The sequence below is a fragment of the Phalacrocorax aristotelis genome, chromosome 8, assembly GCF_949628215.1.
Source record: "Phalacrocorax aristotelis chromosome 8, bGulAri2.1, whole genome shotgun sequence".
NCBI classification, from domain to species: Eukaryota; Metazoa; Chordata; class Aves; order Suliformes; family Phalacrocoracidae; genus Phalacrocorax; species Phalacrocorax aristotelis.
Window position 1 is genome coordinate 39,320,876 of NC_134283.1, and position 12,180 is coordinate 39,333,055.

Genomic DNA, 12,180 nt, shown 5'->3' on the forward strand with positions numbered 1-12,180 from the left:
GGTGTGGCAGGAAATAACCAGAAACACCTCCATTATTTTTCCTGCTACATGTTAGGCTTCTCAACAGGAAGATACTGAAGCCCAGCACGTGGTCAGGAAATACGCAGCTCTGCCAGCTCTTCTGAGCCCTGACGTATGGCACTGTCACCTTTCCTGGTAGCCCACAGCCTGCCAAAGCACCTGAGCTGCTCCCAGTCCCCACCATAGCCTCCTCCACCTTAACTACAGTTTTTAAGAAGTCCATTCTCCTTCAAAGGGACAAACAGCCAGGGAAAAAAAAAAAAAACAACAAACCTCCCCAAAGCAGACACACAAACACCTTCATTGACCTTTCTCTCAACCTACTCTGAACTAGAGACCCCCCCCAACCTCCCTCCCTCAATAATCCAGTCTACCAGAGCTCTCCTAAGCCAGTAAATCTCAAAACCTCAAAAGCCAGAGCGGAACAAGCTTTCTGAAGCAGCCCAGCCAACCCTCATGCCCCCTACCCCATCTTTATGACCCTTCCCACCTCCCTCTCTGCAGCCACTTTGTGCTGACCCTGAGCCTGTAAAGGCAGGCAGAGCACCAGGCGGGGTGTAGGCAGCTGTTAGGGATCCACACCGAGTACAAACTTTCTCCACCGCTTTCTCCTTAACCTTTTCTGGCATCTCATGCCTTCTGCTGTCTTCATCCTAACCAGGAAGGCATGGATCCAGCCACAGCCCCCGTGCATCTCCTCACGAGGAGCTGCAGTGTTTTAGCATCAGAAAATGGGAAGAAAAACATAACCGGGAGAAGTAGGGCTGTATTTCAGCAATAAATACTCCTAAGAATTAAATCGCTGTCCCGAAAAGGCTACTAAAAGCAATTTGGTCAGCATTAAAAACAGGCCAAAGTGTGTCTGAACGCCTGCTTCTCACGGCCTAAGCCAGTACATGTCGGCGCAAACAACAGCCACCAGCCCCAAACTCCTGTTGTGCTGAAACCTCCTCTGTGCAGCCGCCTGCCGCCTCGCTGCCCTCCCCGCGCCTCGGCAGCTGCCGCCGGCTCCGGGCCCACGGGTGACTTTGCAAAACCACGTCTTTGGTGGAGCAATGGGGTTAGACATGAAGGCGGCCGGAATGCTGCTGTCCGGAGAGGTCACTGAGAGAGGGGCCGGGGCTCTCCCTGCCCGGGGAGGCCGGGCGACCTCTGCCCCGCGGCTGCCCTTGGCACGGGAAGGGGCGAGCCCGGAACCGGTGCGGAGCCGCCGCGGCCACTGTGAGGCCGCCGCAGTCTCGGCAGCCCCGGGGGCGTTGTACGGGGCCGGCACTCAGAGCCCGGCCTGGCCCCCGAGCAGCCCGGCGCGGTGCGGCCCGCCCCTTCCTCCGCACCGAGAGCCGGGAGCCGCCGCCGCCGCCATGCCGGTGGGTGCCGGGCCCGGGGGGGGAACGCGGGCGGTGGCGACCCATCGCGGCCCTCGGCCAGCCCCGCACAGCGCCGGGGCGCGGGCCCGGCTGGGTGGGGCATCGAGGCAGGCCCGCGGGGCCGTGGGGGGCCTGTGTGGGGCCGGGGGAGGCGGCGGTGCCGGGCCCAGCGGCAGCGGAGCCGGCGGGGCGGGGAGGTCGCTCCCGGGCAGCGGGGGGAGCCGGCGGGGCTCCCCCGGCCCGCGGGGCTTGGGCGTACAGGCCGGCCCGGGGAGGGGGGACCGTGCGCTGGGACCCCTCCTGCGCCGTCCCCATCCCTCCTGCCCGCACACCGGCCTCCCCTGAGCACGCGGGGTATTTGGAAAATAAATAAAAAAAAAAATCAAGAAAATCCTAATTACTCTGGAAAATCCAGATGGGAACGGCTGTTCCCGAACTCCTTTCCCCGGGTGAATTGTGCGGGTGGGGGTTTTAGCCTCTCGGTGGCGGGCAGCAAAGGGTGGTTTTGAATAGAAAGAAACATGGGTTGCAGGTAACAAAAAAACACAGCTTTTCTTTTTTAATGAAAGTAAAAAGCATGTACAAGAAAAGGAAATTAGTATCTGTCTGGTGCCAAAGGTTAAACATACGATTAGTGTTACAGGCAAACATGTTTATGTTGACCCAGTATCTCTCGCAGGTAGTGAAGATAACACTGGGGCCCTGGTGGAGTGAAGGGATAAAAAAATGGCACTAATGTTCCTAAAATTTGAGTTTTGTTTATATTTTTTGAATTTATTGTGTTGGGGACCAGCAGCCTTGTAAACACAAGAAGGGTAGGATGGGCAAGCACAGAAAACCTTGCAGACTAAGTCTGGTCAGCAACTGGAGGAAGGAGGCTCGCTTCTCCTGGGCTCTCCAGGGCAAGTGGAGTGAGTCCAGCAGAGGCCCACAGATACGGGAACCTCTGCTGGCCCTGAAAATGGCCCTGCTCTGAGTAGAGACCACACAGTCTCCGAAGACCCCTACAGTTATGCTGTGAGGAACAGCACAAGGACACCACAGGGAGAAGTACCGAGAGCTCTTGGTTTTGCTGAGCATCCCTTAGTGAGTGGCATGTGTGGACCTTTGGTTGGGGAGGATTTGAACCCACCTTCCAAAGGAAAAAGGCAAGAGAGGGGGACCAGTGCTCATGGTGTGCTGCCAGCTGCATCCTCCCTGACACCTCATCTGCTTCTTTTCAGAAACACGAGTTCTTTGTGGACATGACCTGTGAAGGCTGCTCCAATGCAGTCACCCGTGTCCTGCACAGGCTTGGAGGTGAGTCAGTGCTGGGTGTGTGACAGCCAGCTCGCTGGAGCAACGCCAGCTTGGGCAGGATGTCAGTGCCCTGGGATCCTCTGTCTTGCAGGGGTAGTGCTGTGGGTAAAAGCTGAAAGTGTCTGATTGGAAACCTCTGCCCCCCGCCCTGCTCTGAGCCTGCTGCTTAGTCAGTAACGAGTTGCTGATCGTTTGCAGGACTCAAGTGCCCCTTGGAGAAAGGTCAAGGGAGGGAAGAGGTGGCTGCAGGTGGCTCTGAATCACCAGGGCCTCATCCTGAACCCTCTGGGAACCACACTGCTCATGCTGCTGGAAGGAAGGGAGGTAGATGTCCTGCCAGGCGTTGTTCCCAAGGACACCTGGGTGTCTTCAGCAGTCACAGAGAAGAGCTGCTGATCAGAGCATTTGGTGGTTGCCTGCACAGCCTGTTTTTAATACCACCTGGAAAATTATAACCTGTGCCTGCTTTGTGCTGGGATTACCTAGAGAGAAAGATCTGACCCACACTCCCCAGTTGTGAGGACCTGTCATCCTGCTCCACTGTCTCACCAAGTGAGAACAGTTTTCAGTCACTGAGGCGAAGGCCTTGCAACTTCTTCCAGACCCTGTTACCAGGTTGTGGTCATCCCACTTCCTCTGTGTGTGCTTGTCAGCACTTCCATCACTCTTCAACATGCTGGCCAATATCAGCCTCATGTGGTGACGTGGCAGAGTATTCAAAGCTGATAAATACTTAGAAGTTTTGTGAAAATATGTGGCTGGATAGAGACTGCATGTCCAGTTCCTTTCACTTGGCTGAGAGTGCCTTACCCTTATTATCCACTGGGAAGTCCTCACGGGAAAGTGTCTTTTCCCTCCCTCCTACTAACAGCTGTTAGCTGGTCCTGCTGCTGAGGAAACCTGTCCTGACCCTGTCCTAACCCCTGCACTAACTCCTTTGTTAGTGCCTGTCCATGCTAAATCACAGCACAGGCTGAGCTGGTTAGAGATTATAGTGGTTGATTTAAACTCAGCTCGTTCTGTTATTGCACAAGTGATTGTGTTGCTCCAAGGTGGGGTGAGCAGATTAAAGCTGTTGAAAACTGTGGTTCCTGATGCAGATCTATAGGAGATCTAGCTTCCTTCGCACCATTGCTGGCAGGACACCAGTTTGTTTTTTTGCTGGCTGGTTGTGGTATCAGGGTTTGCTGGCAGGAAGCACACATACATTTGACTGATAGCCTTGGGAGCACAAATGTGTGAAGGGGAGCTTTCCCCGTGCTTTTTTGCACAGTTTTGCACACTGCTTCTAGCTGTGCAAAATTTTTTTCCTTTCCTCCTAGGGGTCCAGTTTGATATTGACCTGCCCAACAAGAAGGTGTGCATTGACTCGGAGCACAATGTTGACACCCTATTGGAAACCCTAAAGAAGACTGGAAAGAATGCTTCCTACCTTGGGGAGAAGTCCGCGCAGTAGCCTTGCCTGGTGTGAGGAGGCTAGGTACATGCCAGGTGTATGAAATGCTGAAGAGAGAGATCTGAGCTTTTTCAAGTTCTCCCAGTAAAACAGGCTGCTTCCTGGGAAGCACAAAGTAGGAAAGATCTGCAGGTCCAGCTTCAGCAAACCCCTCATATTGGAGAAGCAGCTGGACCACATACGGCCAGCACCATTTCTGTGTGGGACCCCTTAGCTACTCTGCAAAGCCCACGTGATCCAAACTGTGGCTGTAGTGGAGAGGTAGAACACAGCCTCTGTGCCACTCGCAGGTGAACCTAGAGTTTGCCAGAGCATGTCATGCATGAAAACAATCCCAAAGACATTCACCAGCTGACCAGATTGAGTGGTGGCCCCCAACAAAACCAGGGAGGGTGATGAGACACTAAGACCCCTGTGGGTATGTGATGCAGGGGGTTGTTAGCACAAGGGCCTCCAACATCTGATTCTGTTGATGTCACTGTTAATCCTCTGCTGAACTTGAGGATGGAGAAAGAGCAGCATCCTACTACCCTCATGGACATAAAATGGTGGGTTTCAGAATAGCTCCCAGTGTACACAGCCCGTAGCCAAATGGACATCTGTCCCAAAGACAGCCTGATCGTCGCAATGTGTCGATTTTCCTAGAGTCCCAGCACTATGAGGATATGTACGAAACTCCTTCCTGACTGTGAAATGTTTTTGCAGACAGGGTTCATAGAAAAGAATGAAGTGGGAGGAGAGGGCTGCCCAGTCTCTGCATGTACTGTTCTTTATTTTCCAAGATTATATTGCATCTCTTAAGAGCTTGTTTCTGTCAGTGGAGCTTTCTAATCCAATGACATTGTTTTAAAATGATCTAGTTTGACCATCACGAATACCCAGCACAGATGACTGAAACCAGTTCATGCTGATTTAATTCCCAGTCAGTAAATTAAATCAGGGATTTACACCAGCAGGAATTAAACTGATACAAGAGAGAGTTGAGCTGATACCGATGTGTGTGTGCGCAATAGATCTGCATTGTTTTAATAGACTGACTTAACAGAACAGATTGAAAATCTGCAATTGGTATCATTTGAGCAAGCTCTCAATGCTTCTTAGAAATTGTTTAAAATCATAGCTTTAATCGAATAATATTGCTATCTAAACCAGAGAAAAACATGCTCTGAACTGATTAGTGCCTCAGATAGTTTTCAGCTCATAGTATTGACTCTGAGAGTTGTTTTCAACTTGCAGGGACTCGGGGGGGAACTATGTTCTCAAATGCCTGCAAAAGTTAACCCTTACAGCAAAGCCAGCCTCAAATAATGTGGATACATCCCCTTTTTAGCCTGGCCCTGTGTTCTCCCCACTTTCCTTGTATTACATCAAGGCAGCTGGGGAGTCCGCTCAGCTGGCTGACCTGGCAGAACATTTCTCTGGATGCTTTTGTTTTCCTATTGGATTTTAACAGAAGCTTTTTGACTTACCCAAGGGTCATAAGATCCAAAACAAAGGAGAGGGGTGGCTGGACTGCCCTTGCTAGTAGTTTTCTGCTAGATCACTTCAGCTGTCATGGGAAAAAACCACTAAATTTAAGTTTTACAGCACATTTCCCTCCATAGGGAATATTTTTAGGGGTTCCTCTATAAAAGGAAGGAGGAAAGCTGTAAATCACTGGCATAGAGCTCAGGTGGGTGGCCTTCCTTTGGCCTGTGACCGGCAGAGGGCATCTTTGTATAGCGTTATCTCCTCTGTGCCTTGGTATTTCATTTATTTATATATTTATTTATTTTGCAGGAACAAAAACATCACTTCAGCAAAAAGATGGCTTAACTGTTTGCATATCTCCCAACTTGCTCTGTGATTTGGCTTTTACTACCCTGCCAGATGTCGGAAGGCAGAGGGCTGGCAGGAGGAGACGGCTGCGTCCTGGGCTTTAAAAGTGATGAAATCTAGAGGAGGAGGCTATATGTTGTTTCTGGTCCCACAGTAAATCGAGGTGCTGTTTCTGTCTTTCAGTGCATGTCTGTGTGTCTTGTGTGTCTTTGTACTGCTTTAAGTGGTTTTCTATAAAACAGGTGGCTCTTAGGGGTTGGAAACTACCCATTACATGCAAGACAGGTCTCCCAGGAAATTGCACCTATCTTTAGAAGTTGAGTGCAGCCTCTGCCTGAGCAACATGTCTCAGGAGAGCTCAGCTTGAATGTCACTTAGATTCAGGGAACCTGTGTCTTGGCAGATGTCTTTCCATCACAGAACAGACAAAGTTTCCACTTGGGATGCAAGAGCTGGGAAGAAGGGACTCTTGCAGCCCCTGTAAGTCAAGGGTAGCCAAGTGTCCTTTTGAGCTAGATGGAGCCACGAGGCGGAAGTCAGAGCACCTAGCAACATGGTTGAGCTCACAGGCCAACCAAATTGCAAGTAGGAGCAAGGACCACAGACTCAGCCTAAGTTTAGTACAGTGCTTTTTAGGGCACTGCATGACCATATAAATGTGATGAATCATTCCAGATCCTGGGCCCAGGTCAAGACACCTGGTTCAGTCCCTTCTGCTGGCAAGTGTTCCTCTTGCCTGCCCACCTACAAAATTTCAACGAAGTAGATAATCGCATCATGGGGCCCTGATGCTGGGCAGGATCCCCGGGTGCTGCATGTACCCACAGAAACAGTAGGAGAATGTATGCGCTGATGAGAAATGCAGAAGGGATGGAGGAAATAGGCATGTGGGAATCATCTCCAAGGTCTCTATTTCTCAGCCCAGTGACCAGTGTTACGGGCTGTATTGTCAATTTGCCCAGCTTCTATCCATTTAATTCAGGTTTTCAGCCCAGTGAAAAGATTGCATGTGTCCGTCCCAGTCTGCTGTCTTTTTCACCTGGGGGATACCTCCCATGCCTACCAGTCACATGTGATTTGTTCTACAGAGAGGAAAAGCAACTAAAGTTTGAAGGAAAAGACTATTCTCTGAGATTTTTCATACTTGTACATTGAGATTACTTTTGACATAGTTTATTCTTTCCTAGAAAGATTTAGTACTTACAAGTCCTTCTTTACCATTGATCTAGAGCACAATAAATTGCTGTAGATGCTCTTGTACTTGCAGGGGCTGGAGACTCTTTAAGTAACATGTTGCAGACACTTTTTATTACTTTTTAATTTAAGGGAAGCTAAAGGTTAGAAGTCAAACATCACTGCATTAAAAACATTCTTGCACTAAAATCTCCCAGTGGCAGGAAGTTTCCAGAGGCAAGGTCCAGAACACCAGCCTATTTCTGCTCAGATGCACGGTGTGACCCCTCCGAGGTTCCGGGTGAGCAAGTGAATCCCATTTCCTAGCCCCGCCTTGTTGGTCTGAGCTGATGTTTGCCCATGTTATTTATTGCTTCCAGCTTCCTCCCAGGCACAGCCAGTGCATCTGCCAGCAGCTGGTTGCCCAGTGGCTCTGCTCTGGTGGCAGTGGTCTGGGGGAGGACGTGTGCTGTCGATTTGGCGTGGAGCTGGATGACACGTGGTGGCACAGCTGGCCTCAGAGCCAGCAGTCCTTGTGGCGCTTGCTCTCTGCTAGACTGGCAGGTGGGACCGACGATATTGTGCACACAGAGGATAACTCCCAGTCTGACTTACTGTAAACCAGGCTGCTCATCCTTGATGTCTGGGCTGCAGCTTACGCTATCCACAATCCCACGGCTGCTCTGCTCCCTTCTCCCTGCTCTGCTGAACCATCTGTTCTGGTTAAAGCCTGCTTATCTCTGAGCCAGACAAGGGAAGGCTTCTACCCACAACCAGCCAGGTGGTTCATGCAGATGCCTGAAGGTTCAGCACCCGCCTGCAGGGCCGCAGTCTCCCAGGCCTTCCCTCTGCCATGCAGTGCGGGTGGAGGGGATGGACGCTGCTTTAAGCTCTTGACTGCTGCAAAAAGGATGTTGCAGCTTTGGGTGGAAATCGGCTGGAGTGGCAAGCTGTGGTCATGGCAAGCCAGCTGCAGAGTGTGGTGGGAATACACTCTGCCTGGAGGAGAGAGGAGCGACGCTTCGCAAAACCTGCCCGGAGCTGGTCTTCATCCACCAAAGCACTGATGTCTGGGCTGGGGACTCTCCCCCTGCTGCTTCCTGCCCTGGGCTTTATGAAATGCTTCTAGCTGTCCCTCACAGCAGGCAACTGTACACTAGGCTGCTGTGCTTTACCCTGGCATTAGTGTCATTTACAGCCCTATAATTTCCCTGTGTGCACAGCATGACAGAGGCTGGCCACAGCTGCTTCCCTGAGGTGTCCCTGCCACTTGCTTTCCAATGGAGACACTGTGCAGGGTTTGTGGGCTTTCATACCTGATGGCTCAAGGCATTTGATGTCCTGCTCCTCACTGAGTGTCACAGAGCAGAGGGGACAGGGGTGACAAGTCTGCAGAGCCCATACCCTGAGGATGCTGATGAGAGTGGGCAGTTGGTAAAGCACCAAGGACTCCAGTTGAGTGCTGCTTCAGCCTTCCTTCAGTGGCCTGAGTGCTCAGACCCTCCCATCGCACCCCTTTTCCTTTCCCCCAACCCTGTGGAGAAGGGAGGGGAGCTCCTAGGGTTTCTTCTCCAGCCAAGAGGAGGGAAGTGCTGTCATGGTCGCGAACCCCAGCGTTCCAGGCACCTTTAGTGAAAATACCAAAGAACCAGGACAGCTCCTGTTAGAGCAGGGCTGGAAGATGACATCCAAGCTGCTGCTGGTTTTCTCCACCAAAAGCCCAGCAGGACAGCATCAAATTTGCTCCCCCATCAAACTTGCAGGCTTATCGGGGGAACAGGGTGTTTCAACCAGACCAGGCAATCTTCAGAACGCTCTCTTTCTGCCTGCTTTACTTTCCTCCGGATAAGATAAGGTGTTTGGGGATGATGACCTGCTGGTCCTGCCTCCAGGACAGTGAGCACAGGAGGCTCAGCACCAGTGCTCCTGAAGCAGTGGCTCTGCAGGAGCACAGGGTGCCTCCCAAAAGGTCACCCGGCCCATGAACACACAGCCAGAGCTGAGTAATGACACCCTGTGACAGTCCTGCTTTGGTGTGTGGGCTGCGTTTGGGCTGATTACAGCTGGGCTAGGGAGGTTAAGGAAGGATGGTTGACTCCGAACAGAGCAGCAGCCCTTCAGGGTGGCTGTCTGAGTGGCTGATGGAAAAGCTCTGGGACAAAACCCAACCCCTTCATAAAGTCTAAACGGTTAAGACAATCAGTACCTAAGCAGAGTCTCTTTGCTCCACCACTGCCTAACTTCAAGATCTTCATTCATCAGGTTGGCCTGAAATTGGCCACCAGGTGGCATGCCGTGGAGAGGGAGCCCAACAAGCCTGCACAGATAACGTGGTCACAATAACTTCCACAGAAAACAATATGCCAGACACGGAGACTGTGAGGCCCTTTTCAGACGAGGAAATGCTCAGTTTGCAATGCAAACAGGAAAGGGCGGCACTTGGAAAAGAAGCTTTCCTGTACCACAGACACCATGGCTCTGCAGGGCATCCCAGTGATCTGCTGGAAGAGGGACATGTCAGCCCTGCCAGCTGCAAGACGAGCAGCTGGTGAGGTGCATTGCCATCCATGAAGATGTCCTCCCGGCAGCAGGAGGTCACTTCTGGTTTCTCCATGAGTTTCTCAGCCCACCTCCAGCTGAATTGTGAGAATCGTGAACTGCCTCTAACTGCAGCACCGGTACGAGCTGGGCAAGCCCAGAGGGATGGGCTTTAAAAGTTCATTTCCCCAGCATCAAAATTATCTTTGCTTTCCCCCTCTGTGGTGGTTCCAACAGAAGGCATCTGCTTTTCTTACCTGCCTCGTTGCAGTTGCACCACGGCGCTGCTTGCAGTGCTGCCGTGCTTCTGGGTGTCATTTTTCACCCAGTGTTACCTTCCCCCACTTTTTAAACCAAAACCTGATTTCAGTGGAAAAGTCTACAGCCTCCAGAGCCCAGTCCTTTATCCACAAAAGAAAAAGCTGCCAGGGCCGCCTTAAGCACCACTGGCTTTTCGGCGCTTTCTAATTATCAGATGACAGGCAGGGAATGATTTTAGCCAAAGGAGCAGTTGTACTCAGTTGAACCACCCAGTAAATGAGAGAATTTCCAAAATAGCACCGCAGGCTGCGGAGAGCAGACAAGGGAATGGAGATCCCCCTCGGTGCCTGCAAACGGTGATCCCTGATGGCTTGGAGAGGTAAGTTGCTGTGAAATTTCAGGGTGGGAAAGAAGGGTTCAGTTTGCAACAATCTCAGGAATTCCACAGGCGTGGCGTGTCTGGGTGTTAAGACTGTTACACAGGGGATTTGTTAACAAAAGATGGGGATTTTCTAGTCTTATTTTGCTTTTGAATGTTTGCTGGAAGAAACAACCCACCTTAGGCTTCCACCTTCACTCGCCTGCCTGCTCCCAACCCAGGCATGGCAGTAGCAGAGCTGGGAGCTGGATGAGCACCATGACTCATGTGTGACTTACAGGCAGGATCATACCCCCATGCTTTTGGGATCAACATCTGCAACGTTGCCCTGCCCAGCTGCTCTTTGAACTAGAGCTGTGCAGCTGGACCTGGAGGTCCCCGTTGCACTGGGCTGGGCGTTCATAGTCACGAACATCACCCTAAGTGGTTGTACATCTCTGCTGATGGAGGCCAAGCATGATGAAACAGGGAGATAACGTGGTCCCTTGGAGGGACACAAGCTCCCAAACTGGTTGGAAAAAGCTTGGTGGGCGCTCTGAACTAAATGTGCTGGTCTTGCATCTTTTCAATAAGGTTTACAAAGCCCCAGTCATTTGTGTCGTGAGGCCACAGCCAGGCTGAGGCCATTCTGGAGTGGGTGATGCACTGACCTGCCCTGATGCTTGCTCCACTGACATACAGGGCAACACCAAAGGCCCTTGCTGGTTCCCACTCCCCTGTCGGCACACACAGATTCCCTGTGTGAGCATCACAGGCAGCTTTCCACATTGCAGCTTCCCAAACAGCAAAACACATGAGGACTTGACAGACTCCCCCTCCAAGACTGTGGCAGTGTAAATAAAAATAAAACCCAAACAAACAAAAAACAGGCTTAATTAAGGACTTCAAGAGAAGGAAACGTGCACATCCAGAGCACAAATATTTTTGTCTTGGACCTGCTTTCTCCAAGGGTTCAGCAAGGTGATCGAGGCTGGGTTACAGAGCAAGGGTAGCAATCAGTTCCCAGCCCCTCCGGAAGGCAGCGGCCGCAGGACACTGCCGTTCTCCTTCCTTCCCTGGTGCTCCAGCCTTTGGCTTTAGCCTCCCACAGTATATACTGAAGCTATTCAACCATTTGGCTAAAAGCAGATGGGGAGGGAGGGAAAACAAAGTCAAATGAGAGGGAGAAAGGCAGCTTTTGTGCTTCCTCTGTTTGTAAAAGGCAGCCCAAGCCCCTTTTGGGCTAAGTTTTAATTTATTGGACTCCAGAGAGCTGAGGTTCAGAGCCCCACAGCTGATGCAGGTGGTGGCATTTTGGGGCAGCAAAAAGAGGTAGGTAGGGAGCCAGGTCTCTTGGGTAAGGAGCTCCCTCAGAGGGGCTGTGGGATACATGGGACATGATGCAAGGTCCCAGACTGGTCTGGGGAAAGCAGATCTGCTCTGTGACTGTTCTGCTACATGTACCTTTCCCAGGTCACCTGGAAGGGACAAGGGAAACTGGTCTGCGTAGGCAGGAGCCTTCAGCCTGGCCCTTCCTGCAATTGTCCCCCTGCTCATCATGGCTGTTCCTGAGTACCTCCCAAAAGACTGCTGGGTGCTACATAGCTGGGTTTGCATTTCCTCTTCACCAGTCCAGGCCAGGAGGTTGCTGTGCTGTCACTGGGGCAGTCCACAGCCAGAAGGGAGATGCTGCAGCATTTCAGAGTTCTCCACATTTCCCTGTTCCCAGCTGGTATGAAGTTCCCAGGGCAGGACCATCTCTCTCAGCCCATCTGATGAGAAAACATTAAAACACAGCTCGTTCCCTTGTGAATGAAAGGAGATGCTTGAATGCAGCGGGAATCCACTGTGCCTGATTACCCTCCTGCCCCATTTCAGATGAACCAAAG

The 12,180-nt window shown here is 51.6% G+C and overlaps 1 protein-coding gene across 1 annotated transcript; it reads left to right on the forward strand.

Annotated features, from left to right (window-relative positions):
* Nucleotides 1-912: 912 nt before the first annotated feature.
* Nucleotides 913-6,148, forward strand: ATOX1 (antioxidant 1 copper chaperone). Its single transcript, XM_075102662.1, has 4 exons — nucleotides 913-1,388; nucleotides 2,612-2,687; nucleotides 4,010-4,167; nucleotides 5,923-6,148. Exons 1-3 carry the CDS (start codon nucleotides 1,077-1,079, stop codon nucleotides 4,141-4,143), a joined length of 522 nt encoding a protein of 173 aa, XP_074958763.1. The 5' UTR covers nucleotides 913-1,076; the 3' UTR covers nucleotides 4,144-4,167; nucleotides 5,923-6,148.
* The last annotated feature ends 6,032 nt before the right edge of the window (nucleotides 6,149-12,180 follow it).